Here is an 11,660-nt window from a genome sequence, read left to right on the forward strand (position 1 = left end):
TAAATGTAGATGTTCGAGTGCTAATACAGCTGCAGTCATAACAGATGGGTTCTCCTGCCGTCAGGCTGGTCCTCGGTCGGCCGAATTCCAAAGTCTAGGTCCGGCGTCGTTTGTCGTCGCTTCTTCCCTGACGTCAGTGCGACAGGGGTATAAAGGAACCAGCCAACGCCATTTTCTTCAGTTTTTCTTGCCCCAGATGTCAGGTGCCCCCAGAAGGAAGGCAATACATAAATTTGTGTAATAATGCAGTGCAATATAATCAAAATACAGTAGTTGCAAGCAAATACATCATAAATGAAAACCCCAATAAGGTTGTATGAGGATGTGTTAGCCTATAGGCCTGTCTCAAGAGGGGAAGGAGGGAGGGAAACCTGGACTGCAGCTGTATTAGCACTCGAACATCTACATTTATGGTAGGTACAAAACTGTACTATGTTCATCGTGCATACAGCTGCAGTCATAACAGATGGGTAGAATCCCAAAGCTAAGAAAGGGGTGGTAGGCACTAGTTGGAACTAGGAGGAGCCAAAATGCCCTGCAAGACTGCAGTGGCAAAGCCTGCTCTAGATTTGGAGTATAATGGTAGGTTGTAGTGCTTGGAGAAGGTATGCACAGAACTCCAAGTGGCTGCTTCCAAAATATCCTTGGTAGGAACTCCTCTGAGGAAGGCTGCAGAGGTGGCTGTGGCCCTGGTGGAATGAGTTCTAATGCCTGTAGGAACAGTTTTGCCATGAAAGGAATAGCAAAAGCGTATGCAGTGGGCTATCCATTTTGAAATTGTCTGTTTGGAAATTGGCTTCCCTTGAGCTCCTACCGCATAGGCCACAAAGAGCTGTTCTGATTTTCTGAAAGGCTTTGTTCTGTCCAAATAATAACGTAGCTGTCTGTGGATGTCCAAGGAGTGTAGTAATCTCTCCCCTTTGTTTTGAGGATTAGGATAAAAAGTAGGTAAATGTATGGCCTGATTTAAAGCTACCCTGGATACCACTTTGGGCATAAAGGTCGGGTTGGTTCGTAAGGAGACCCTGTCCTGATGGAAGATGATAAAAGGCTGGACAGCCATGAGAGCCTGTAGTTCTGAAACTCTTCGAGCTGAGGTGATAGCCAGAAGGAAAGCGGTTTTCCAGGACAAATATTGCAAATCTGATGAGGCAGCTGGCTCAAAAGGAGGCAAGGTCAATTTTTCCAGAATGAAATTAAGATCCCAAGCAGGTATTGGTTGTTTCCTTGGAGGCCTTAAATTCTTAGCCCCTCTGAGGAACTGTGTTAAGAGAGGGTTAGAGAATAAAGGTGGATCAGTGTTGTATTCTGCAGAAATGGCTGAGGCATGTATTTTGATGGAGGAGAAAGAAAGTCCACTGCTTAGCAGTTCAGCCAAATATTGTAGTATTTGAGGTAAATTCAGTTTTCCAGGATCCTGCCCCTTTTTCTCATTCCAGACACAAAAACGTTTCCATTTTGCGGAGTAGGCTTTTCTAGTTGATGGCCTTCTGGCCTCCAAAATGATATCCTGCACCTCCTTGGAGAGTAGGGCCTGCTGAGATGCTAAGGAATCTTCCATGCGGCTAGATTGAGCGTTTTTAGCTGGCTGTGAAGAGTTTTGAAACTGTGCTGAGTCAGAAGAGGAGGCATTAGAGGCAGGGTCCATGGTGGAGAATGCGTCAGGCTCCTCAGGAGTGGGTACCAGTGTTGCCTTGGCCAGTCTGGAGCAATGAGAATCATCTTTGGTCTGTCTGCTTTGGTCTTTAATAGAACTTTGGGCAGCAGAGGAAGAGGAGGGAAGGCATAAACTGTCATTGATGTCCAACTGAAAGAAAGAGCGTCCACTCTCCAGGCCTTTGGATGGAAGACCCTTGAGCAGAATTTTGTCAATTGATGATTCTTGTGGGAGGCAGAGAGATCTATGTCTGGCCTTCCCCATTCTTGGATTATTTTTGTAAAAACTTTTGGATGCAATTTCCATTCGTGTGGATCTGTCATATTGCTGCTTAGGTTGTCTGCCAGCGTGTTTTCCTTGCCTGGCAAGTACTGTGCTTGTAGTTCCATTTGTAAGTCCATGGCCAGTCTGCATAGGGGTTAAGAATGTGTTCCTCCCTGTTTGTTTATGTACCACATAACTGTGGTGTTGTCCGTTCTTATCAATAATTGACCTGGTTGTAGAAGGTCCTTGAAAGCTATAATAGCATTTATTACTGCTAGCATTTCTTTTTGATTGATGTGAAGGTGCTTTTCTTTTTGGACCATTTGCCCTGAATGCACCGATCTGTCATGTGTGCCCCCAGGCGTAGTCTGAGGCGTCTGTTGTGATGACTTGATTTGCTTGAGGCTTGCTGAATGGGAAACCTGTGTTTGTGTGACATGCTTGAGCCCACCACAGAAATTCCATTTGCAGACATGGAATTAGTGGTATTATTGTTTCCAAACTGTGGCTGTGTTGAGACCATATGTTTTTCAGGTACCATTGTAGTTTCCTCATGTGCAGCTTTGCACATGGGATTAGTAAGATGCAAGATGCCATGAATCCCAGAGCCTGCAGGACTTTCCTTGCAGTCAGCCTGGTGCAATTTGCTAGTGTTCTGAAGTATTGTATAAGTTGCCCCTGCTTCTCTGGCGTGAGGTAGGCCATCTGGGTGTTTGTGTCCAAATTGGCACCCAGGAAAATTATCTTCCGAGAAGGTATTAGCCTTGATTTCTTTTTGTTGACTGTGTATCCCAGAGATTTCAATAACATTATTACATAAGCCAGATGTTTCAGAAGAATGTGCTTGCTGTCCGCTTCCAAATAGGGGTATATTTGTATCCCTTGAAGTCTGCAGTAGGCAATTACTGATGCCAGGCATTTCGTGAATACTCTGGGCGCAGTAGATAAGCCAAAGGGCAATGCAGAGAATTGATAGTGGGTTGAACCTGCAAGAAATCTGAGGTACCTTCTGCAATTTTGTCTGACTGGAACATGCAGGTATGCCTCCTTGAGGTCCAATGTTACCAGCCAAGACCCCTTGCCCAACATGGGAAGAAGTTGCTGTAGAGTGAGCATCTTGAATTTTGGTACGAGTAGAAATGTGTTTAGGATGGATAGGTCCAAAATAGGTCTCCAATCTTTTCCCTTCCTTGGCACCAGAAATAGCCTGGAATAAAAACTTTGACCTTGTTCGTGTGTAGGTACCTCTTGAATAGTTTTCATGTTTATGAGATCTGCAATTTGTTTTTGTGCCTCTGCCCTTTGATTGTGTGGCAGGTTTGGCATGCCTCTCATTTTTGGAAGGGTGTGAAAATGAAATTTGTAGCCTCTGTTTATAATGTCCAGGATCCATTTGTCCTTTGTGACAACATGCCAATATTTTGAAAATAATGCCAACTTTCCCCCTAAGGGGGCTGCCGTTTGAAACCTGGTTGGCATGCAAAGGGGAAAGTCATTGGGTTTGATTTCTGAAAGATTGTGAGTTGTCCTCACCACCTCTTTGTGTAGGGGCTTGCCATTGTCTGCCTCTATACGATCCTTGGGATTGTCCTCTGCCCCTCGGGCGCCTGTATCTGCCTCTTTGGGGTCTGTCTGTGGCAGGAAAGGACCAGTTTTTGGAAGGCCAATTTCTACTAAAACGTGGGGGTTGAACTTGTAGAAATTCTTTCACTGTTTGCATTGATTTAGCCTTTTCCTCCATTTTCCTTAATACCTCCTTAGCATTAGCACCAAATAGTACATCCTTTTGAAGTGGGGCGTCTAGTAATTTAGCTTTGACATGATCAGGCAAGGCTTGTTCCTTGAGCCAGGCATGCCTACGTATGACTGATCCTGTAACAGCAGCTCTACATGAGGCCTCTAGAGCATCAAAACCACATTGTAAGGTATGCTTACCCACTTGTTCTGCACTATGCATCAAATCCTGCAACTCCTTCAAGTCTGGTTGTTCAGGTTGTGACATTTTACTCTTCAATTGTGATAACAAAAACTGTTGGTATTTTAGCATATGAAACTGACAGTTTAAGGCCCTCATGGATAAGGTAGCCGAGGTATATACCTTTTTTCCCCACCTTTCTAAAGATCTGGAATCTCTCTCTGAGGGCAATGGATTTTTGGCAATGGAGGCCTTAACTCCCTTGGGGCCCTGTGAGATGGTTTCTGGGTCAGCAGCATGGCTTTTGTAAAGAAATTGGTGCGAGTCAGGAACCCTGTAGTACCTGTCAGGCTTAACTGGTGCTGGGGGTAGAGTGTCCGGGTTAAGGCAGGCCTCCGAGTAAACATAATCTAAAATGTCCAAGACAGGAGGTATAGCCAGAGGCCTATGCTGAGGTAACAAGAGAAATTCCCTGAGCCTTTTCTTGGAATCTGAATAATCCTGGCCTTCCCAGTGGAAGTGCTCCCTTAAAGTATGCAAAGTTTCCCCAAATGAGTAGTCCTCAGGGGGGGATACAGAAGGGATGGACTACTCCGCATCAGAGTCTTCAAAAGGGGAGTAAGAATGTTCCTCATCATCAGAGTGCTCTGAAATAATGGAGCCCTGGTCAGAGGAGGGGGGAATCTTCCTCCACTCTGGGCCTTTTGTCCGGTGGGGGCTGAGAACCTCTGATTAGAGTAATGAAATCCTCAGCCATTTTAAGCATCTGTTTCTTAGGCATGGGGCCTGTAGATGGGCCCTGTGTAGCTGGTCTCTTAGGGTGCAAGTATGCTTTAAACTTTGTGAAAGCCTTGATGGAGAAAGAAGAGGAAGGCCTGAAGACACCTTGAGTGGAGGTGGACCTGTCCACATTCTGAGTTTCAACGCCAAGAGTGGCTTCGGTATCTGTAGTCGGGGTGTGGGCCGAGGAGCCTGCGACCTCGGGCACAGGAGACACCGTCAAAGAAGTGTCGTCGGTAATCAGGGGCTGAGTAGGCGCCTCACTGAGAACCGGACCACGTGTAGTCGGCTTTGGCGTGGTGTCGGTAGAGGCCGCGGACCTCGTGTGTCGGTCCTTGTCTTTGCGTTTTTTAGACAAAACCGGAGTCGGAGTATCCGACGACATAGTATAGTTAAATGCTTTCCCAAAATAATGCTGGGCGAACTCCGCCCGATGCTTAATAGTGCGTTTGTTGAATGTAGCACAAAAGCGACAGACCGAGACGTCGTGGTCTAGGCCTAAACAAGGTATACAGAGGGAATGGAAATCCTTATGCGGTATTTGCTTCCCACAAGAAATACAATTATTAACTTTGTCTGACATCGGTCTGAGGCAAGAAAAGTTTCAACGGGTACTTAGCTTTTAAGAAGACTTCGGTTTCCAAATTTCGTAATTTCAGGAGCTGGCCGACCGGCACTTGCGAACTGCTTCTGCTTCGGGCACCACGCGGCAAGAAAGACTGAAGAAAATGGCGTCGGCTGGTTCCTTTATACCCCTGTCGCACTGACGTCAGGGAAGAAGTGACAACAACCGACGCCGGACCTAGACTTTGGAGTTCGGCCGACCGAGGACCTGCCTGACGGCAGGAGAACCCATCTGTTATGACTGCAGCTGTATGCACGATGAACATCCAAAGCTACGAGCTATGTCCAACACAACAAAAGCAGTTGCAAACTCCAAGGGGTACTGTAATACAATTTTAATAAATACACACAGTTAAATGCTTTTGTGTGGTATACTACAGACTTTAATCTGATGAAGTCTGTAGTATGTCAGACGAAAGCACCTAATCATTGTTTCAACTGTGTGAATTTATTAAAACATATTACAGTATCCCTTGGAGTTGCAACTGCTTTTGTTATTTTGGATACAGTAGTATTCATATTTTTCTTTATCCAGTCAATTTCCTTATTCAAGCTCCTTCACCAAGCAGTCTTCTTTAGGATATCTTGAGTTTACTACTTACCTTTTATTCAGTGTGGGATTCTCCCCAAATCTCCAGTAATCAGTTCTGACCACTAGTAATCAGTTCTGACACCCTCCCAGGATCATATTTTCCTTGGCTGCAGATTGCACACAGTTCCCATGTTGGCATACCTGCCTGCTTTAAGGGTCCATCTCTAATAACCTTTTTAAAATCCCTTCTTCCCCTGGCTTTGTCATGACCAGGGAATTTCTCAGGGTTAAGAGTTTCATGGATTCCACCATTCCCATGCTTCCTATTGTCAGGCTTCATATCGTGAAGCTGCAGTGGTATCTCATATTGGTGTGGCTTCAGCATTGCCACCCCTGGAGTTCTGGGTACCTTTTCTTCCCTGTCTCAAGCTCGAGTTTCAATAGTAAATTCAACAACTTTCTTGTCAACCCAGTGCTTCCTTTTCCTTTTCAAGCTCCAGTTCCTACTCAGAAGCTTCATGTAGATGCCTCAGACAGGGGGTGGGGTGCCTGCTGTGGCCATTCAAAGATTTACCATCTCTGGCCTCCTCATTGGAGGTCAGGCCACATCAGCGTAAAGGAGATGAGCACTCTACTTCTGGCTCTGCAAGTTTTTCATTTCCTCTTTCTTCCTTGTCCCCTCAAAATTTTTACAGACAATGCCACTGTGATGTGGTATGTCGATAAGCAAGGGGGTACAAGATCCTGTCCTCTTCCACACAAGCTCTTCAGGTCTGGGATCTAGCTGCCCAGTGTCAAGTGACTCTTAGGCGATTTATTCCCTCGGAGCATAATCTAGTGGCAGACTCTTTGAGCAGGTCCAGCACACAGTCTTCCAAATGGATGATTCACAGAGATGTGTTCCTGGGCATTGTCCATTGGTGCAACATTCCTCAAGTGGATCTTTTTGCCTCCTCCCTGAACACACAGGTTCCTGTATTCTGTTCCAGAGTCCCAAGTCCTCTGGCTTGGAAAGTGGATGCCCTGTCTGTTCCTTGGAAGGGAATGTTTCTCTATACCTACTCTCCCCTTCCTTTGCTACCACGAGTCTTGCACAACATCAGGCATGACTTTTCCAAAATCTTGCTAGTTTCTCCTTTTTGGCCTAGAACAGCATTGGTTCCCTCTTCTGTCTCACTTGACCAGGGGCAGTCACCACAAGTTACCTCACTGGGTAGAACTTATCACACAAGACAAGGGGGTCTCTTATCCATCCTCACTTATCCACTGTTCAACTAACGCTGTGGATGATAGGATTTTGATTCCTTTTGGGCATGTCTTTTCTGAGGACATGCTTAGAGTCCTGCAGTAAGCCAGGAAACCCACTACCAGGAAATCATGTATATCCAGATGGGAGGGATTTTCTGTCTGGTGCCTCTCTAGCTATCAGGATCCCCTATCTGTGGAACATCCTCTGGTTCTCTCATTTTTCCATGCTGGGTTTGTATATTCTTCAGTAAAATGTACATGTCAGTAATTTCTGCTTGCATGACCTTGACTGATCATCTGGCCTCAGGTCAAGCAAATTCTTAAACGTGCCTTTCATATCAAGCCTCCCAGGAAACCAGTTCTGTCTTCTTGGGACCTCAGTTTTATACTTGAAAAATTGACTTGGACTCCTTTTGAGCCTGCTTCACTTCGTTGCAACATTGTACATAGAAGAATGTTCTTTTTTTCCCTCACTTCAGTTAAGAGAGTGTTTGAACTTCTGGCTCTCATGGCTGTTTCTCCTCTTAGTTTTTCACAGAGTTAGGGTGTCTCTTCATGCCAATCCTTCTTTTATGACCAGTGTGATTACTGAGTTCTCCCTTAATCAGTGTATACATTTTTTTCCCTTTTTTTTTTCCTTTTCTGTAGCGTGCCATTTAGAAGATTCTTCATATCTTGTATTTGCATGACAGCTCAGATATTATTTGGATAAAATGTATTTACAAATCTGAGCCACTTTTTGATTCCTTTCATCCTAGGTCTTTGGGTTTGGCTGTTTCTAAGCAAGTCATCTTTTCCTGGAGTTCTACGGCCATTTCTTGTTCGTTATTCTTTTCATGTTAAATATTTTTCCTCTTTTCTAAAGGCTCATTCTACCAAGGCTCTTGCCTCTTCTGGTGCTTTTTTCAGGGGGCTGGATACCGGTTCCATCCTTGAGGCTTCTACTTGGTCCTCTGTTCATACTTTCACATAGCATTACAAGTTGGACGTCATTTCCAGGGCCAGAGCTATCCTTGCCAGAGCCATCCTGCATGGGTTTCTGGAGAGCTCTTCTCTCCCAGGCTTCCTGCTTGAGCTTTTATACTTTCCCTTAGGTTATGAATACTGCAACAGTGATTTGGAATAACATAGTACAGTCGTGTAAAATCTTACCATAACAGTAGATGTCCTTATCTTCACTGTTGCAGTATTTTCCCCCTCTCTCCTGCCCCTCTGCTGTAGTCTCTTCTTTCTTATCCTCCTGGCCAAGAGGCTGTTCTCCTTTTTCTCCTTCTGAATGCACATCTTTTTCCTTGTTACTTGAGACATTCTGTTCCTACTGGGTGTTTTCCAGTTCCAGAGTGTTAGTCCATATTTCTTAAATACTAAAGACTTTGTTATACTGACTGGACACTGGGCTATCCTTGACAGGAGATCCCCGAAGTTATGAATATTGCAACAGTGAAGAGGAGGATATCTGCTGTTATTGTAAGATTATACCCAGCTGCACTGTCTAAATTATGCAAATCCTTCCTCTTCATCCTTACTCTCTCCCCCAGAGTGTGGGTGCAAAACCTATCGGAGGCTTATAAATTGCCATTTTATACTGGCATTTAATTTGCTTTACATTGCTTTGCCGTTGAGTAGCACATTGTACAGTATAGAGAAAGGGGGAGCACAGTACATTGTGTGTAAAGAAGAAATATTGGAACCTTGACAAGCTTTCTGTTTGCCAAGCTGATTTGAGCCTGCAATTTTCCTACAGTTTGAAGAGAATGGGCTGTGATCATTTAGGTATATCATTGTGGTTAGTACATAACTTTTGTATGTTTCGTTTCGTGTGGAGTATTTGCTAAAGATATCTGTTTTTTTTTTCATAATGTATTTCAGAGGCAAGTGCAAAAACATGCGATGGCGTCCAGTGTGCATTTGAAGAATTGGTCGAAAAAATTATTCAGACACCTGGACTTTGGGAAAGTGAATCACAGAACAAAGGAGTAAGATTGTCAAATCAAACAGCAGGAGGCAGCGGTGGAGCCTGTGGAGGATACTGCTCTCTGTTATGAATTCTTCCTGCTACTCTGTTTTTGACCTGTTTACTCTTTTAGTGAAAATATCTCATGCACACAACTTCATGACCTGCTTCTTTAAAGTCATGGCCGTTTGCACAGTTTCGTATCTTTAACAAGTATTGGTAGAGCATGTCCACTTCAGTCACCTTGAATATGTAAAATACAAGTGTCATCTGCTGCCAGTGGAAGTCATAGAGTTATCCGGAAATGATTACTTTGGTTTAGAACATATTTTGAGGGACCATGTTCCCAAATTCAGACATTTTCTTCTCTTCAGCTTAGCCTTGCTGTTCTTTCCAGCAGTAAATTTGTTTCCTGGTTCTAGACCAAGTTGTTTGGCAGCTGGAGTGTGTTATAAGAGCAGGATATGCAACTGTGTTTTGTGAAAGCCAGATTAAAGAAACTGTGCAAGATGACTGTTAGAAGAACAAGGATTATGCATGGTGTCAAGACTTGGAAGGATTATGCATGGTGTCAGAGTTGATTTGTACATCCTTGGACAACTGAAGGTGGTGTATTTTAGCTGTTCAGGAAACATTGTTAAACTATTGCACACTTTGTATTTTATTTTTGCTTTCTGTCCAGTTTTGTAAAAACTCTGGTTCACTGCACAGTGATTTAGTGTTTTAATGACTGTAAAAGTACACTTGGACCTTATACTTTGTCACAGTAGTAGACTAGAATATTTCCATTTTTTTAAGTGCTGAATTTAATTTTGAACATAAGATATACTGGAGTTTTGTCACATGATGGCCTTTGAAGTCTCAGTAGCACTGGTGTATGGAATTTCAGAAGAGGATCACTGTGGCACCATAATGTTCTTACATCTTTTAGATTTAAGTTTTGAATCATAAACATGTCTATCATTGGATATTTGTAGTGTGGCTTAAACAATAACATGTAAATTAATTAAGAGAGACCTGAATTATGATCCAGAAATCACACAGAGAAGTTGTAGTAGTATTGTAGAGATGGTCAACTGATTTGAGTCTCCAAGTTGGAGAAAATCCATTGAAGCTTGTGTGTTTTTCTCTCCTGCATAATAAAGTTGTCTGTGACTCTCCCGAGTCTTTGTAATAATTTCAAGTCTTACATCAAAGGTCTTGTCATCTGTAAGGCTAGGTCAAGTCTTTGAGGGGTCCCATGGTTAGATTCATTCCTTCCTTCATTCAGAATCTGTTATCTTTCTCACTGAAGTTTGTGTGCTTGAGGTTGGCTGGCAGCCATGGCTAATGCATGCTGTGATGTACCTTATTTGCTATATGTTTTCTACGTATATAGTTTAAATCTTAATCCTCTCTTTACTTGCTAAAAAAAAAAATCTGCTTTTATTTGCCTCTTCTAAATGATGTAGTAGGTGGTGAAAGGAAACTTCTGTTGGATTTGTTGGAGGGGTCTCTCTTTCACACCAAGAGGAAGGCTGAAGGCTCTTCACTGGAATCATAAGCTGGAGGATTTGTTAGACTAAGTTTCATAGATGTAAGTCTATATCGTATCTGGCTTTTCTGGTCTCCCAAGTAGAAAGATCAGCTCTGGCAAGTTATTTGAGTTTATTACCCTCCACCATAGGTAACCAGCTAGCTTGTTGATGTTTTCTGCTGGCTTTCACTCTGTGGTGTGTAGGGTGCTTGCACCACCTATTCATGACTGATTGGGTGGAACCTCGAGCTGTTTAGCCTGATCTTGGCAAGCTGACCTTTAAATCACCCATCTTAGATGAGGAGTACCCAGGACCGAAGCTTCTTTGTTGAGATTCCTCCTAATTCTCTAAAGTTGGTTGGTCCTGATTGTGGAGATGCCATTTCGTAGGCATATTGCCAGGTCTGTAGCCCAGATGTAAGATATATTTTTTTTTTTAAATCTTAGTGGGAGCTTGAATCAAGAGAATGCAATGTTAACCGTGAGACTTTCTTCCGTTTCCAGAGTCATGCCTAGAATAAAGCTATCCATTCACACTGTTTTGGTGTATACTTGATCACATGCCTGTTCTGGTCTGCCGGGCACATGAATGTACATGTAATGTTTGTGTGAGCTTGTGTAAGGTTCCTTTCTTGGGGTTGCTAGAAGATTCAGGACCCTCATTTCCATGCTTTTCTTGTGAGTCTGATGGTTGTAAAACCCATACCTTTGAGACAGGCAGGGAACGTGAGCCCTCTTTTTTCTTACGCCCACCCACATTGACTGTCATTTGCGCATTCCTTGCAGCTCAAGAAGACTAGCAAGCTTTAGTGTCAGTCCCCCTCCCCCTTAGGTTAAAGAGCTATAGTACACGCTCATCTTCCCCTTAAGAGTCAGATGTTAAGGACGTTGTCTTTAAAATGTGGAGGTTGCCCTCATAGTGCTTCTGTAACCCTCAAGAGGGTCGACACTAGATTAGACTGGAGTTTGTTTTGTGAGCTTTACTGCCAAAAAGGTTGAAGCTGACTCCTTGCAGTTTTCTCTTCGTTTTGGTAGTCTCTGTGACCACACACAGTTTTTCCTGCAACCAGACAAGGAGTGGGCTTTGGACAGGGGTGTGAAAAAAGGGATGTACTGTTGTGCCACAATGAAGCTGTCTCTTAACTGTCCATCTCTTCTCTCCAAATTCCT

General features: G+C 43.7%; 1 protein-coding gene across 1 annotated transcript in view; it reads left to right on the top strand.

Moving 5' to 3' along the window:
• RAB18 (RAB18, member RAS oncogene family) overlaps positions 1 to 10,135 on the top strand; it is a 409,674-nt gene extending 399,539 nt beyond the window's left edge. Inside the window, exon 7 of the mRNA XM_044064540.1 lies at positions 8,890 to 10,135. Coding sequence (XP_043920475.1) covers positions 8,890 to 9,065 — 176 coding nt within the window. The 3' untranslated portion in view covers positions 9,066 to 10,135. The remainder of the gene's footprint in view (positions 1 to 8,889) is intronic.
• The last annotated feature ends 1,525 nt before the right edge of the window (positions 10,136 to 11,660 follow it).

This window comes from Protopterus annectens, chromosome 3.part0 (genome assembly GCF_019279795.1).
Source record: "Protopterus annectens isolate FY-2018-M chromosome 3.part0, PAN1.0, whole genome shotgun sequence".
Classification (NCBI taxonomy): Eukaryota; Metazoa; Chordata; order Ceratodontiformes; family Protopteridae; genus Protopterus; species Protopterus annectens.